The sequence below is a fragment of the Aulonocara stuartgranti genome (genome assembly GCF_965226115.1).
Source record: "Aulonocara stuartgranti genome assembly, chromosome: 19".
In the NCBI taxonomy this organism is placed as follows: Eukaryota; Metazoa; Chordata; class Actinopteri; order Cichliformes; family Cichlidae; genus Aulonocara; species Aulonocara stuartgranti.
Window position 1 is genome coordinate 21,841,356 of NC_138955.1, and position 16,235 is coordinate 21,857,590.

Here is a 16,235-nt window from a genome sequence, read left to right on the forward strand (position 1 = left end):
GACGCGCCTATGAAAGGAATTTGGTGTCAGCCAATGAGACACGCCGCTACATGGAATGCAGCACAGCGAGGTTAGCGTTAAAAGTAAAGCAGGGGCTTCCCCAGGATTTTTAACAGGGGGCCAAGAACACCAACATGGGGGGTTCTGATCATAAATAAATAAAGAGTTATTTAAAGTCTTCAGGTGAGTACAAGTCATAGTCTTCCGTACCCTGTCTTGGATGTATGCAGCTCGTTGGACTGCTGTCTGCTTCAAACAACCACACGGGGAAAATAAAGTTATCCTCTACCTCGCTCGTTGTTTACTCTGAGTGATGTCAGTTTCATGACATCACTCATAAATGTGATCTGTTCAGTCAGCTGTGCTGTGTTTAACTTCTGCCTGCTGTGATTATCTTCGTGCATCATCAGTGACTCACTGTGAGGAATGTAATTCGATGAGAATGTGCGGACAGGTGGGATAAAAGCTGCAGATTCAGTAAATCACTTTTTGGCACCCAGTCTGGCTCAGAGAATGGTGGTCGTGCTCACTCAGAGAAATAATGACAAATACCACAGACTTCCAAAATAAAAGTCCTATTGTACATCAAATGTACCCAAATAGATTATTGGATTGTAACTGAGACAGTCATGTGTTCTACACTTGAATGGTCTCCATGGGTTTGATCATTTTGTTGTTCTAGCCTTCCCAGTGCATTTCAGATCCAGTTTAACAATCTATTATTTGTTTCTCAGAGCGTCGATGGTTTGGCACCGCCTTACCCGACAAACCGTTTGAAACCCTTCAGTTCTACCACAGCACTGAGGCACTGCTGCTCCTGGAGATTCAGAGATCCAGGTTTGAAAGCAGAGGCGATGGAGCCTTCTCAGGGGTGGCTGCTAAACTTAGCTTTTCACATTAGAGCTGCCCGAACTCTAAGTCACTATAAACAAAAAACAACTGCTCTCAGGTCTGTTAGAGCCGCACACCCCGGCTTTTATTATGCAGCCACAGTCTTTACTCGTAATTTGTAGTCTGTATTCAATGTTGATTTAGTGATTGTTTTATACAGTGTACATTTGGTATAAGTTGCAATGCAACTTGCAATAAAACTAACCTTCGACTTTAGAGTAAGGCCATCAGCGAGGGTCTGCTGCAGAAACACTTCAGTACTAAAAGCAGGTTAATCAGTAACTTTCAGGACATAACGAGCTCTCCAGCCCGAGCAGGTGAATCATGTGAAACGCTGCAGCTGGTCTGAACGTTTCTCAGGACTGTGTGATCTGCAGCAGAGCCAGACTGAGGCCGGATGCAGTAAAGCACTTCCTAACAGGGATGAAAACATCCACACATTCCTGATGTCGGATTATTTTTATTTCCAGACATGAAAAATGAGTTCAGCTCATCATCATCATCATCACCACATCGGTCGGTCGTTGTGTTCAATAAAATGACAAATGTGCACATTAAATGAATATTCTGCATGTTAATAAAGAATCTGAAACTACATTTCCCATGATGCACAGAACAGCCGACTAACCCTGCAGATAGAATCTGAGGGGGCGGAGCTTCAGGTCAGAAACTACAACAAAACGTCCTCACGCGCAGCTTCAGAGTGTTTTTTACAGCGCCGGAGGATCTGCTGGACCAGCACGGCCCGGCCTGGCCCAGGTTCAGGGTCAGCGCGGCTGTCCCAGCAGGCCAGCTTTAGCCGCCAGAGCCTCGTTCTGCTGGATGTGATACTCCTGGAAACGCATGGAGATCCTCTGAGTCATCTTCAGGTACTTCTGCAGGCACGACTCGGAGCAGCTCGACTGAAACACAAACGGCTGTGAGGATTTTATCCAGATGTTCCTTCACCTACATGTTTCCGTCATCCAATCATCTTTTTTTACCTCCTCGGGCTTCACGTCTCTTGTGGTGAAGTCTCGGACGCAGTCCATGAAGCAGTTCTCCGTCACCTTGTTGTACGTCCCCAGAAACTCCTTAAACTGAACACAGGAAACAGACACGGCTCAGAAAACGGCTGCAGAGCAGCAACTCAGCAAAACAATCTGAGAGACGACCGAGAAGGATCCGAGGTTCAGGTCTGGGAAGAAATTTCCTCAAACAGGTTTTAACCTCCGTCCTCTCGCTGCTTCAGGCACGCTCAGTTTTAAAAATAAAAAAAAAATATGATTCAACTACAGGTGGAGCTCATAAGTAGAACCGTTAGTGCAATTTCTGGCATTAGATTTACATGTGTGCTGGAGAGCTGCTCCTTTTGTTCACTAAAGCACATTTGTGAAGGAATAAAAAAAAAAAAAGTCTACTGCTCTGAAAAAGTAAATGTTCAGCGAAGTGCAGCACAGAAGCTTCCGTTCATAAAACAGTATTACAAAGAATAGTGTATTTGTCATAAATAAGCCCTTCAATATTCTTTTTCAAAAACTTTTAACCATTTTGTTTTTTTATTTTCTTCTGTTTTCATTTCCTGAAGTTTCACCTTTTTCCATTCATTTACCTCCCTTTTTACAAACTTGCTTTTCATTTCAGATATTCATTTCTTAACTATAATTTTTCATAATGCCATATAATATTTTCTAGTTTCATTTGATTTATTTTTATTTAATTTATTTTCATTTATAAATGGTAAATGGCCTGTATTTGTATAGCACTTTACACTACATTCAGTCATCCATCCATTCACACACTGGTGATAACAAGCTACATTGTAGCCACAGCTGCACTGGGGCGCACTGACAGAAGCGAAATGAACAAATTCCTTGATCAGGAAGGCTAGCTCTGTGGTCGGCATGAAGCTGGACACTCTGGTGACAGTGGCAAAGAAAAGGACACTAAAAAACAAAACAAAAAACTGCTGGACATTATGGACAATGCTGGGCATCCTCTGCACACGGCCATAAACAACCAGAAGAGTCTGTTCAGTGACAGGTTGCTTCTCCCAAAGACAAGCACCAACAGACTTAAAAACTCCTTTGTCCCACACGCCATCAAACTGTTTAACTCCTCTCTGGAGGACAAAGGAGGGGGGAACAACTAAGCTGTAGTGCCTCTTCACTTCACTGTGCAATACCTTTTGTGCAATACTTTTTGTTAATAGTCAGCGGTGCAATAGACCTCAATACTTGAAATGTGCAATTCACTTGTATTTTTTATTTGTATTCCTATTGTTGCGAGATCGATCAACTTTAGACCAGACAACAAACGACGGAGACTCCGGAAAAGTGCAATCAAACGATGAGTTTTATTATCACAGGAGAACAACCAACCATCAGCATACAGAATGTGTTGCTCTGACAAAAATACAATGGGTTTTGGTTTTATAGGATAAAATATCACACCTACGTCAATACAGTTCAAAAATACCTGGTGACAGACAGACAAAAGTTCAACTCGTACAAACAAGGGTTCATCACATATACTTTTAATAACTATAAACTGACATATAACTTCTCTTTTCTACATTACTTGCCTTTTAAGGTAATAACTTCAGGTCTTAGCGTTTCTGAGAGCTAATAATGGACCCTCGTCATTAATCACTAAGTAGAGTACTTTTGCAGCCAGTCTCAAACTGAAGTAGAAGACGCTTAGGACTTCACTCAAACCTGCTACTAGATTAATATGTGTATTGTAAGCATGCATGCAATTAACCTGCTATGTTCTCATCTCCCCTCAGCATGTATCATCTGGACACTCTCACCAGTGAAGCTTAAAACCTTCTAGAATGGAACATCAACTCTAACCAAGCACATTTATGCATTGTGTATAAAATGAACTCAACCTGTAAAAACAGAAAGGTCAATGTGATGACAGACATATTCAATGCAATTTTATAAACCCTGCAGGAAATATTACTGATAACTGATACTGTAAAACATGTTATTAATACATTCTTCATAAGGCAGATTATATGGTAGCAATAAAAGAATCTCTGAATCCCAACACTATTTATACGAAGGGGATAAATAGGAATACAAATAAAAAATACAAGTGAATTGCACATTTCAAGTATTGAGGTCTATTGCATATATATATTATTCTGCTCACGCTCTGTAACTTCTGTCGGTGCTGTGCCGAGGGATTAATAAGGTTTTATCTTATCTTAAATACTTTATCTTTGAAGTTACTTTTATCATACGTTCTAATTTACGTGCTTAATTTTTTACTTTAAAAACATTTCATGATCCTATCTCTCAATTATACGGTTTCATTTATTTATTATTTATGTGCATTGCTTTTAGCTACTCTTTAAAGGAATTTTTCATTTCTAAATTAAAACTAATTACTTTCTTGTCCCCTCATGTATTGGTCCCAATAAGCTGGCACAGTGTTCTGGCATTGACGGTATTTGAGTTTGTTTTGATTGATTCTGTTTTTATCTATTTATTTTTACCTACGGGTCTGTCGCTCTCTCCTTTTTTGTCCCTCACAGGCCTCCTTGCTGTATATCTGTGAAGGTTCTCAGTCATCCAGGTCATCGTAGTCTAAGGAGTACTCATTCGAGAAGCTAACCCAGAACTGAAGAAGCTTCTCAGACGAGAGGTGAAATGTAGTGATGGGTAGATGAGGCCTCGTGAAGCGTTTCAGCACATTCCCCAAACTGTATCGACACTGCGTCGGCACAGTTTTGCTCCATACTGACACCTGCTGGACCTTAAATATCATTACAGGCAACTTACTTGAGACTCACAACAGACACTGATTCAATGACCTAGTCATACTTGTACACTGTAAGGTATTGTACTTTCCATGGAATCATTTTATATCTTCTATATTACAAATATTGTAGACATCTTTAAAATATATTATGAATGACATGATGTGAAAATTAAAATGAAAGTATTGTGAATGTAACATTACCCATTTAAATGTATTTGACTCAGAGTTTATTATAAATTTCTATTCAGAAAAATAGGTTTATCCAATGTTTTAGCATTCAGTCTATTGCGTTTTTTTGTTTTTGTTTTTTTTAAAACACACCATTTCCCCAGCTTTGGAAAACTCACAGGAACAGATACAGCTGGGGTAAACAAAAACTGTAAAGCCAGGTGGAAAAGGTTCTGATAAGATGTCTTCCTATTCCCTCAGTACGTTACACTCTCTCTCCACAATACTAAGGGGTTGGCAGTCCTTTATAATAAAATTCAGGACTGCCTGGTCCAGAGCAGTCTTCCTAGATGCTTGATTTGAAAATAATAAAACACATTAATTTAAAAAAAATGATGATAAAGATGTTTAGTGTCTATATAGGCCTACCAGTGTTCATTCTCGGTGTGTTTGTCTCCTCATTTTCATGTTTGGCTCTGTAATGCCTAAACACTGAGGATGTGCTTTTGTTTGTGTAAGAAAGCTCCGCAGAACAGATGCAACATTTATCCTGCATCAAATGAAATAAATAATTTAAACTTCAAGTCACATTGCTGTTTTTCCTGTTCTGATAGATTACACTGAAACAAAGACAGACAAACTTATTTGCAGTTAAAAGATCAAAATGATCCCACACAACAGAAACATTTCTTTTTCTTTCGGGCTCCATTTTGATGTGTTTTGTTTTTTAGTCTTTGCGAGAGTAATTTTGTGTTTTTTGGTGGCGACTCATTCCGTTGGCAAATGCGGTACCTTTTAAACACAGTTTGGTGCGTTGGCAATGAGCGATACAGCAGCTGTATCGATCACGTGACTTTTTCTTAAAGCGACGCACGCACCGATACAGGCATCGCTAGCTTGATACATGCGTCGGTGTTGCTGGACCCATCACTAGTGAAATGTCTTCCAGCAACCTAAAGAAGTCCAGACGCTTTTCTTTCCAAGCCCCTTCGACTCCTTGCTGTATAGTTCAGTGCGGGCTTTCTATGGACCCTGGAGGCCACAGTAACCGGACTTTGTGCCTCTGAATTCTGAGCCTCTTTTTTCAGAGTCGACATGAAAACTCTTGGGGTCACTTACCTGTTTGATCTGGTCGAACTCGGACACCTGGACCGCCATGATTCGGACTCTGTGGGAGGGGAAACAGGGCGACAATTAGCAGTAATGCTAACACACCAGACTCCATTCATAAATCCTCCATTTTAGCTCACTTCGTGGTCCGCCTCTTTTAAAGCTCCTCCGGCGCTCACGTGTTATTCTTTCAATGTGACCTTACAGGTGTACCGTTCAGCTTAGGTTGGCTGGTTTAGTAACGCTTCAGATAGCAGAGGTTACCCGGGCTTTAGTGACATGATGAACAAACCTACCTGATAAAACAGCACTTTAAACGGACCGCTGCTGCTAACGGCTAGCCCGGTTAGCGCCGTGTTCCCGCCCTGTGATGAGGGTCCCTCTGTTCTCCTGGGGATGTTCTTCTTCAGCCTCCCAAGCAGCAGCGCTCAGTTTCCCTTTACAGCAGAAGGAGGACAGTTTTTATTCCACCTGAGCTCCGAGCTGCCTGAGGGGAACCTCCGAGTGACGGACTGAAGGACGCATGCGCACAGAGCAGCAGATCCTCTCCGATATTTTTGCGACTTTTCATCTAAATTAAAAAGAAAAAAACCACATGAGGCTTACATTAAGCTTAACATTCAGCTATTAATTAATAATTTTAAACTCAAAACACAAATAAAAATGTACATTTGAGAGAAAAATGTGACGAATGTTCAGGTCAGAAACCGAAACTTACCGAAGAGCAACAAAAGTTCTGTGACTGGTGTTCCGTCCTCCAAATATAATCGCATTAAACTAAATCTAAACTTCATCAGTAAGTCCTTCTATAAAGGCAAACCATCTTCAATCATAATTTCTCCTGAACCAGTCCAACTTTACAGGGTCGTTTCAAACACATTTCAGAAAAACATAGAGTTCTCGCAAGCAGTAAAATGCACTCTGACAAAGAAGCTGTTTTCACAACTGCAGCTTCCAGAACGAGTGAGACGAGTGTTTCAAGTATTTATGAATGAATTCGTTTGAATACATTTTTTCAGTCATTTTCGCACTCATTGATTTTTCTATGATAGAGGTGTACTGTCCAGTTTTCGGCTAATAAATAAAATTTTAATTTGCTGTGTTTACTTTGTTTCTCAATGCCGTTTGTTCTTCTTCGTGTTTTGATTTTGAAGCGGAGTTTTTTCAGCATCCTGTCTGGAGCGGAAGCCGGAAGTTCGGTTGTTTGTTGTCAGCAACAGTTGCTGTGTTTGAACATTTTCTTTTTTCTGTCGTACTTTCTGTGGGGGTTTTTCCTGGCGTCTCGTTGGGGTGTAAATTATTTTAACTCTCTCCTCGCCCCCCGCGACGCTGACCGCCGCCTTCCTTTACCCGGCCAGCGGCGGGTTTTAGAGCCGGAGCGGGAAGTCTGGACGAAGTTAGCTTCCATGCTAACAGTGCAGCTTTAAATAAGCTTTATTAACACTGTAGGTAAACAGCGTCATGTCTTCTCCGGCTGCACTCAGTCCGGATCAGTCCTCCTGCAGCTCAGACACCGGGGACGTTTTAATCCGCTCCACACGAGTCCTCCACCCGGACCGGACCGGTCCCGGAGGCGGACCGGGACCCGGATCCGTCCAGATAACCGTCCGAAAACTGCGGGACTTTCGTCCTCCTACTCTGACCGAACTGAGACAGAATAAGCAGCGGCGGCGGAGTCCCAGACAGAACCCGGATATCGCTGCTTCACATCGGTCAGCAGCGTACTTAAAGCCCCGTAAGATCTCCGGAGGAGGAGACGGAAAACTCGCTGAGGCGATGGACACAGGTGGGGGGGTAATATAATACCTGGCAGATGTGTTCATTATTTTAAAACGTGCCCAGACTGAAGGTGTGTCCGTGCATCAGGGTGTGGGGGAGTTTGTGAGGGTCATGGAAGAAATCCAGAAACTTTGGATAGTCATAGCTGCTCACGTGACTCACAGCTGCGTGGAGCTGTGCCGTTCACTTTAGCTCAGGGTGAGGTTTAAAAGCCAGCAGCACAGAGAAACACTGAGGTAGGAGTAGGGTTAGTTCACTAAAACTAGCTGTGTCGGCACATTTCAGTTCACTAAAGTAAAAATTCTTAGTTGTAGTCTTTTAAATAACAATTAAAAACTCAAACTGAAATGAACGTGGAAAATAAAATAGGATAAAAATATAGTGTAAATCTTTGTTGGTTTGAAATAATTCTGGGACATCGTGACTGACGAGATTTTAATGGACATCTTTGAGGCTGAGGATCGCTGTTCAGTGTCATAGATCGTGCCTGTGACACACACCCTCTATACAGCAATACAGGTCACAATAACGTTCAAAAACAAAACTAATAACTCTGCTACACCTAAAGCCATTAAACCAGACGGTCCTTTAAAAGCAGTGAAGATCGCATTTCAGCCAACAATCAGCAGCCTCGCGTTACAGATACGTCTCTAGACGTTAGACCAGGGCCCTATTTCAGGAAGCCGGTTTAGTGCAAACTCTGAGTAAGTATACCCTGAGTTAACGAAAACTCTGGGTTTTCGGTTTCACAAAGCAAGTTTAGATTAATTCTGAGTGAGTCACTATGACGACACACTCCGTGAAGCTAACCTGCCCCCTAGCAGGTTTACTTCAACTAACCCTGACTTTCTCCGCCGGAAACCTGACTGTAGGAAGTGTCAGACATGGTAAATGGTAAATGGCCTGCATTTGTATAGCGCTTTTCTAGTCCCTAAGGACCCCAAAGCGCTTCACACTACATTCAGTCATTCACCCATTCACACACAGGCGATGGCAAGCTACATTGTAGCCACAGCTGCCCTGGGGCGCACTGACAGAGGCGAGGCTGGCGGACACTGGCGCCACCGGGCCCTCTGACCACCACCAGTAGGCAAACACGGGGTTAGCATCTTGCCCAAGGATATTTGGCTGGGATTGAACCACCGACCTTCTGATTAGTGGCTGACCTGCTCTGCCACCTGAGCTACAGCCACCCAGGATGTTATTCCTGGGTGTTATTCCTGGGTGGCGTGCCCCTTCCTTGAAGAGCCAGTAGATGTTGAAGCCCAAATTCTCCGCAGAGCTCTCCGCCCGGAGAGAGTGATTAGAGCACGTTTGGACATTTTATCATTTCCTGATTTCCTGTGTGAACGTTACCGTTTTTCAGCACAATCTATAATTTATTTGAATAACATCCTCAGGCCTAATATTGCTCATGTGACACATCGCGGACATCCTCTCAGTTCTGTACATATTATTTGTATTGCACTTCGGTTTTTTGCAAACGGGAGCTTTCTGTATAATATTGGAGACGCTGAGCACGTTTCCAAGGCTACCGTCTGTTGGGCAGTCAGGAATGTTACAGTTGCACTGAAACGTCTCCTGTACTCGTTTGTGGTTTTCCCCGGTCATAGACCCACAAGATTTATCAAAGAGGGATTCCACAAAATTGCAGGTATCAGGATGAACGAAACTTAATTCATGATGTGGTGATACTTGAACTACTACTTAAATTTTACATTTATTCTCACGGTTCCCAGGCGTGATTGGCTGTATAGATGGCACTCACATTCCAATCATTGCTCCTTCAGTAAATGAAGGAGACTATGTGAACAGGAAGTCTTTCCACAGCATTAATGTGCAGGTACATAGTTCCCTGTAGCATTTCAAACTAACAAATTATTTCATTATAGTAATGGATGCTAATTTGTGTTCTCTGCACTGTGAAGATCATATGTGATGCTGCCAACATTATCACAAATGTGGAAGCTAACTGCTCAGCCTCTGTGAGTGGTGGTGGTGGAGGACCCCCACCTGTTTTTCGGGCCTCCGCTTTTTTTCTGTTGGCTATAACGGGTCACATTTGAGCATACAGAGTAAGCAAATATGTACTTGTAATGTGCTCAGATAATTTCAATAAGTGCTTACAGAGGGGAAATTAATGTAGCCTCTAACTGCAATTGATTTACATGGGACAAACAGACCAAGCACTATGGCTCATAATACAATTACACCTTACCTGTTTGGACTATATTTTTATATTTCATTTTTACTTGCTGCCAGGAACGTTTGGGGCCTGTTGGGTTGCACCTGCGCTCACATCACATCACAAAATAAAATGTATAAAATAAAAAATAATAAAATAACGTGTAAAATGGGTGGAAATCCCTAGATCAATGTTTAAATTAACACTCACGCATTGACTCTGTCGGCTATGTTTTGCCATGCATGCTCCCTTTCTTTTGCAGCTGAGGCTGTGTTACTTTTTTTCTGCAAAATTTGCATGTTATCGGCATATGCTGCCATCAGAATTTCGGCCTCAAGCGCTGTAAAATACATTGACCGCGCCTTCTTTCCCTCCGTCTCCATGGTGACTCGCTTAATCTGTGCTCCACTAATCAGGGCTTTATGTATCCTCGTGCGCGTGCTTAACTTGGGGTTAAAGCAACTCCACGTTGACTGAACTAATTGTTATCAGCCTTTCTGAAACCGAATATTCCGAGTTGGACAGTTCGGGGTTACTCGACACTGAGTATCGTTTTTCACTCTGTTTTCTAAACCGGCTTCCTGAAATAGGGCCCAGGGGTCCGTTCTTCGTACCTCGCTAAGTAAGTTAGCTGGATTTGATTGTTGACGATTTCGCTGATCTTGGATCGTTCGGTTCTCCGAAGCTCATCCGGGACTTGCTGTCATAGCAACAGATCCGTAAGCGTAAACCTGCTCGGGAGCAGGCTTACTTTATGTAAACAGGATTAGATCGCGGCCACTCAGGTATGTCCGCTTCATTTATACGAAAGCAACAGCGATATTCCACCACTGTTTCACCATAAATAAATAACATCAATGTAACTAAAGATAATGCAGTATTTGATTCTTTTATTGATTCCATACAGATACATACTAGAGATGGACCGATCCGATATTACGTATCGGTATCGGTCCGATACTGACCTAAATTACTGGATCGGATATCGGAGAAAAATAAAAAATGTAATCCGATCCATTAAATATCACGAAAGCACCTCACAAAACTTGCAACACGCCGTAACTCACCTCAGAACGTTAGCACGTCGGAGCAGTATGCATCACGTGATAGAGCGGCTGTGGCATGCCGGACCTGTCCTGGTCTGGATAGCATTTGGAGCTTCGCTAGCAACCCGGCATTTCATCTCCGACAAAGTTATCCCGAGAGAAGTAAAGCAAGTGTGTAAGTCCATCTCTGAATGTTTGTAAAGCATTCCTGCGTTAAGCTTAACAAGCGACTGCCTCTCACTCTCCGGCTGCTACTTCAATCGTGAAACTGCTTAATGATCAGCTGATCGGCTTTTCTGTCGGGAGTCCGTCTGTCTTGTTTGTTTTTGGCCCACTTTGCACCAGAAAGAGGAAACCAGCGGCTGAACAACAGCAGCACGTTTAAGCTTGATCAGCTGTTGTTAGAATTTATTTAATATTACTTTCTACTCGAGGATCTTTTTCTACGTAGCTGACGCTGGTAACTGTGCAGGGGCGGATCTAGCAAAGTTTAGCCAGGGGGGCCGATAGGGCATTAACAGGGAAAAGGGGGCACAAAGACATACTTTTCTTTCTTATTCTCATTTAAAATGTCTAGCTTTTAATAAATAATTATCTGACACCCAAAGTTTTAATTTGATGTAAAATGAATAGAAGTCAATTACTGTGTATAGTAACTATTAAGTCTAATATATATACCCTAGTAAGCTATAGTACTTTTTACTTTGGGAAGGTACCATCTGTGCAGTCTGCAATTTTGTTGAAGAAAGATGTTGAATCTATTTAATATTTCTTGAAAAATAATTGATTTCTGTGCATTTTTTTCACACTGCATCAAATTAAGGTTGATTACGTCGATTAAGCATCATGAGGTGGAGCGTGAGGGGTGGTTCCCTATTTTTTATTTATTTATTTTTGTTGTTGCTGGGAGTTGGAACCCTATTAGTTAGGTTGCTTAATATTTACGCTAAGTACTCTTTAAAATACCAGAATAGGGAGGATGGTGTAGGTTTAAGTTTATTAGATTGATCAGTATTGCTGAACTATGAAATATTTTTTTGTATACAGGTATAACAGAATAGCTTTAGTGTAGTTGTTGTTTTAAACTTGAGTATGAACTTGCAGACTTGCAAAATGCAGCAAGATATTTAAAAACCAGTTTTGTTGATTAAAAAACACTATATCGGATTCATATCGGTATCGGCAGATATCCAAATTTATGATATCGGTATCGGAGATAAAAAAGTGGTATCGTGCCATCTCTAATACATACAGGTCATTTCCTAAAAAAAGGGAAATGTACTATTAATCATTCTATTTCATGTATTTGATTGTTTCAGATGTAATTCATATTTCAGAGTAGCAATTGTAAATTACTTCGTGTAATCAAGATGAGAGACCACGGCTATAAAAGCGAAGGTGGATTTGGGAAGTCTGTCGCAGCCATGTCCTGTCCGTATACGCGAGCCACCCATTGCGGAAGGTGCAAGATTGATAAGGAGAGTCCTCAGAATTCCGCGTATATTGCGGGATAGACAGGATCCTTTAGCTCAGCGCGACAGTGTGCTCATAGAGAGATATCGATTTTCCCGTGAGGGTATTATTTATTTAACCAACTTGTTGACGAGGGGGTGCAGGACCACCACCTGTCTTTTTTTGCTCTGCCCTTTTCTTGGTTGCTGTTATAAACAAACAAACAGATTATTTCAGGGTCTCTTTTCAAGAGACTAAAAGCAATATAAGTGATAAATATTACCATTCTGTGGAATATTCTTATATTTCACTTTACTTGTTCCCGTGTTCTAGTGGGTCCTGTTGTGGCTCTAATGTGAAAGAGGATATAATGTAATATAATAAATTTACCCTACCGCCTACTGGTGTTGGCCAGAGGGGCCGATGGCGCGATATGGCAGCCTGGCTTCTGTCAGTCTGTCCCAGGGCAGCTGTGGCTACAACAGTAGCTGCCTCCACCAGTGTGTGAATGTGAGAGTGAATGAATAGTGGCATTGTAAAGCGCTTTGGGTGCCTTGAAAAGCGCTATATAAATCCACTCCATTATTATTATTATTATTAAATTACTTACGAGTTTGATTTGTCAGCAACTTTCTGCCAGCCCTCTCTCCTTGCTTTTGCAGCCTTTGCAGTGTTCCCTTGCGTTTTAATTAAACTCTGAAACTCCTGAAATCCCTCAATCAAGAGTTCTTGCTCTGCTGCCGGAAAATACTGAGCGCGCTCCTTCGACATTTTCGCCGACCAATCAGAGGGTTGCCGATCAATGTTTCTACTATCGATGCGTAGCCCCTGTTAAGCCACCCAGTGATCTCACATTACTTCATCCAGCTGTACTAATCATCAACAACAGGTGTGTTCGGAGAACCGGAATAGCGAGCTCAAAGTTGGCGCGATGATTTGATCTTGGATGTAGTAAGCGAGGTACGAAGAACGGACCCCAGGGGTGGGCAATCTCAGTCCACGAGGGCCGGTGTCCCTGCAGGTTTTAGATGTGTCCTCGAACCAACACAGCTGATTTAAATGGCTAAATTAGCTCCTCAACATGTCCTGAAGTTCTCCAGAGGCCTGGTAACGAACTAATCATGTGATTCAGGTGTGTTGACCCAAGGTGAGATCTAAAACCTGCAGGGACACCGGCCCTCGTGGACTGAGATTGTCCACCCCTGCGTTAGACAGAATTTCTTCACACATGATCGTAAAAAGATCAAAATTCATATTTTTTGTATTTTAGTTTGACTCGGTGTGAGAGTGAGCCTCCGAGACTCTCACACTTCTCACCATAATTAATCAATTCAATTTGAGTCGTAAAACGTTCTGTGTTTATCTTTAATCATCACAATACTGACTCCACCTCTGCTTGCATCATCAGGTGACGACGTCCTTACGTCACGGTTTGCATCTGGGGGTCGAGGAGTCGTGCTGGCGGCTTTGAAGCAGCGGTGAGTGAAACGTGTTTCCTCAGACTTGCTACAGGTTGCTCATAAAAACACATCTCATCTTATCTGTGATGCTCAGCTCTCACAGCGCCCCCCGCAGGAGGGAGGTCAAAGTTCACTTCTTGGACCCGATGCCGCTCCACTCTGCGGGAAACCCCCCGGGCGCCCCTGCTCTGAGCTCCCGGGATGCAGCGAAGGATGCTGGGGTCCAGATGGAGACGCCGCTGTCCTCTGGTGACCTGGGAGATGCCAGTAGCACTGCCGCCGCCGCTGCCACTGCAGCTTTGGCAGCTGCTGCTCCTCTCTTCAAGGTGAGTACAGCTGATAGATCGATTCAGCCCGTACACATGTTTATTTCTGCTTTTTCCACATGTGAGTCTCTGGGACTGACTCACTGCTGCCTCTGCTGGACATCAGAGGAACTGCAGCTAATGTTTAGCACCTCTGTTTGTGTTTGTTTACAGGCTCAGTCTGATATGGAGGCTCGAGTGGCTCAGCTGGCTGACGGCATCCAGAAGCTGCTGCAAGCTGACAGGTAAACTGTGTGCACCTGTCGCCTCGTTATGCTGAAAACAAAAACAATAAGAGAAAAATAATTCTGTGTTATAAAAAGTCACTTTAAATGAAGTGGAAACGTGACATCACTGTGACATCACCGTGTCATCAGGGAGGGTGGGGACAGAGGGCGGAGCATGAGCCAGCAGACACTGCAGCACCTGGAGATGCTGCAGTGCCAGCAGGTGCAGCTGCAGGTGAGTACAGGAACACCTTTAATGATGTCACCGTGCTGAACAATAGCAGCAGGGCGTGTCAGACGTGTTATCCAATCAAAGAAAATGTAAAACCTGGGAATTGTAGGAATAAAGATGCGACGCCTCCTGCGTCTCTTTCTAAACTTTCATTGTCACTTCTCTCCTCCAATCAGAGCCAGCTGCTGGAATCAGCCCTCAGGATAGCGAGCGGCCATGCTTCAGACCCGCCGACGCACCTGCAGGTCACACACCTGGATGCTGCAGGTAAGCACACAGCAGTTTGTGTTGGTCAGCATGAGGTGCGTCCTGTGAGTCCTGACATCAGCTCAGTGGGTCAGCCTGGAGCTTACACATATCGGTACAGGGGAGGTCACAGGAAGGTGGAGTTTGCAGTGTGCTACTACTCAGAAACATGGACAGGTGTACCAACAGCAGAGCAGTTTGCATGTTTGTGCTGTGTACTGTTCCGACCCACACATGACATTTTGAATTATTTAGCAAACAATAGATTATAAATATCAACCTGTTTGTCTGCCTGATAAACACCTGAAACATAATTGTTTCAAAAACCCTGTAAAAAAATAAAATCATTTTCTTTTTTCATCCAGTAACTGAAAAATCTTCCAATATTTTTTTCATTTTATGGCTGATTTAAAAACACATTGTTTGGACTTAAAGTGCAGAAATACAGAGAATTTTTTGAGGTCTTAAAATGATAAAAATGTTATTTGTTTGTGTATAACAAACAATGATAAACAAATAACTAAGTTTTGGACTGTCAGTCCCGAGGTGTAATGAGGAACGTGAACCAGCAGGTGGCAGCTGTGTGTGTGTGTGTGTGTGTGTGTGTGTGTGTGTGTGTGTCAGTACTGCAGGCAATCCGGTTGTTCAGTGATGACGCGACGAATCCTACTTCGGGGTCTAAAGTAGTCTGCGTTTAACCTAATTTTAAACATTACTATAATCATGTTTTATGTTACATAAAATTGATTAGTGGATCACTTAACAAAAAGGCTATGAAAACTAGTACTATTTGTAGTAATTACAAATTATTTGAATGTTTGAAATTCTTTGTATTGCACCCCCTGGCATATGTTAATTTTGTTCTGATTGTATACATGTTCTGTATACTGTTTCTTAATAAAGTTTAATATTAAAAAAAAAAAAAAAAGTAGTCTGCGTTTAATATGGCTTTTGTGTTGTTAACATGTTTAATGTTATGTATTTTCTTCTATTTGATCTCAAAAAGCTCCTAAAACAGTCAGTGATCACTGTTGACCTCCCTCGGCTTTTATTACCACTAATCATTTATTTAAGCTCAGTTTTTAAAACCTTAGGATGTAACTACAGCCCAGCCCATGCAGCAGTATATGAATGACTAACCTCGTATTGTGGATGGATTATCTCAGTTGTTCTCCTGGCTGAAGTTTGGTCCTTTTACAGCATCCTGCCATGCGATTACATTTGTTCCTGACCACCGAGAACACTCACGTTAACTTTTATCGAGTGGAAAACAAGTTAGCTTGTTTATATTATGCTAACATAGCTGTGTCGCTAGCGGTCATGTAGCACATCATTATATACCAGCTAGCCCAGCAGTAACCCTACAAACGTCACTGCTGTCTAG

The 16,235-nt window shown here is 42.4% G+C and overlaps 2 protein-coding genes across 5 annotated transcripts in view; one reads left to right on the forward strand and one right to left on the reverse strand.

Moving 5' to 3' along the window:
• Positions 1 to 1,335: 1,335 nt before the first annotated feature.
• timm9 (translocase of inner mitochondrial membrane 9 homolog) lies at positions 1,336 to 6,727 on the reverse strand. Its single transcript, XM_082515227.1, has 5 exons — positions 6,638 to 6,727; positions 6,216 to 6,490; positions 5,929 to 5,977; positions 1,875 to 1,970; positions 1,336 to 1,793 (listed from the first exon to the last, which is right to left on the reverse strand). The coding sequence occupies exons 3-5, from the start codon at positions 5,965 to 5,967 to the stop codon at positions 1,659 to 1,661; spliced, it is 270 nt and encodes an 89-aa protein (XP_082371353.1). The 5' UTR covers positions 5,968 to 5,977; positions 6,216 to 6,490; positions 6,638 to 6,727; the 3' UTR covers positions 1,336 to 1,658.
• A 363-nt stretch (positions 6,728 to 7,090) lies between these two features.
• kiaa0586 (KIAA0586 ortholog) overlaps positions 7,091 to 16,235 on the forward strand; it is a 33,354-nt gene continuing 24,209 nt past the window's right edge. For 2 of the 4 annotated variants that reach the window (XM_082515204.1, XM_082515205.1), the window contains exons 1-6: positions 7,091 to 7,705; positions 13,790 to 13,859; positions 13,936 to 14,167; positions 14,321 to 14,391; positions 14,524 to 14,608; positions 14,782 to 14,872. In XM_082515204.1, coding sequence (XP_082371330.1) covers positions 7,381 to 7,705; positions 13,790 to 13,859; positions 13,936 to 14,167; positions 14,321 to 14,391; positions 14,524 to 14,608; positions 14,782 to 14,872 — 874 coding nt within the window. In that variant the 5' untranslated portion in view covers positions 7,091 to 7,380. The remainder of the gene's footprint in view (positions 7,706 to 13,789; positions 13,860 to 13,935; positions 14,168 to 14,320; positions 14,392 to 14,523; positions 14,609 to 14,781; positions 14,873 to 16,235) is intronic. The other 2 variants (XM_082515202.1, XM_082515203.1) reach the window with 1 other exon arrangement.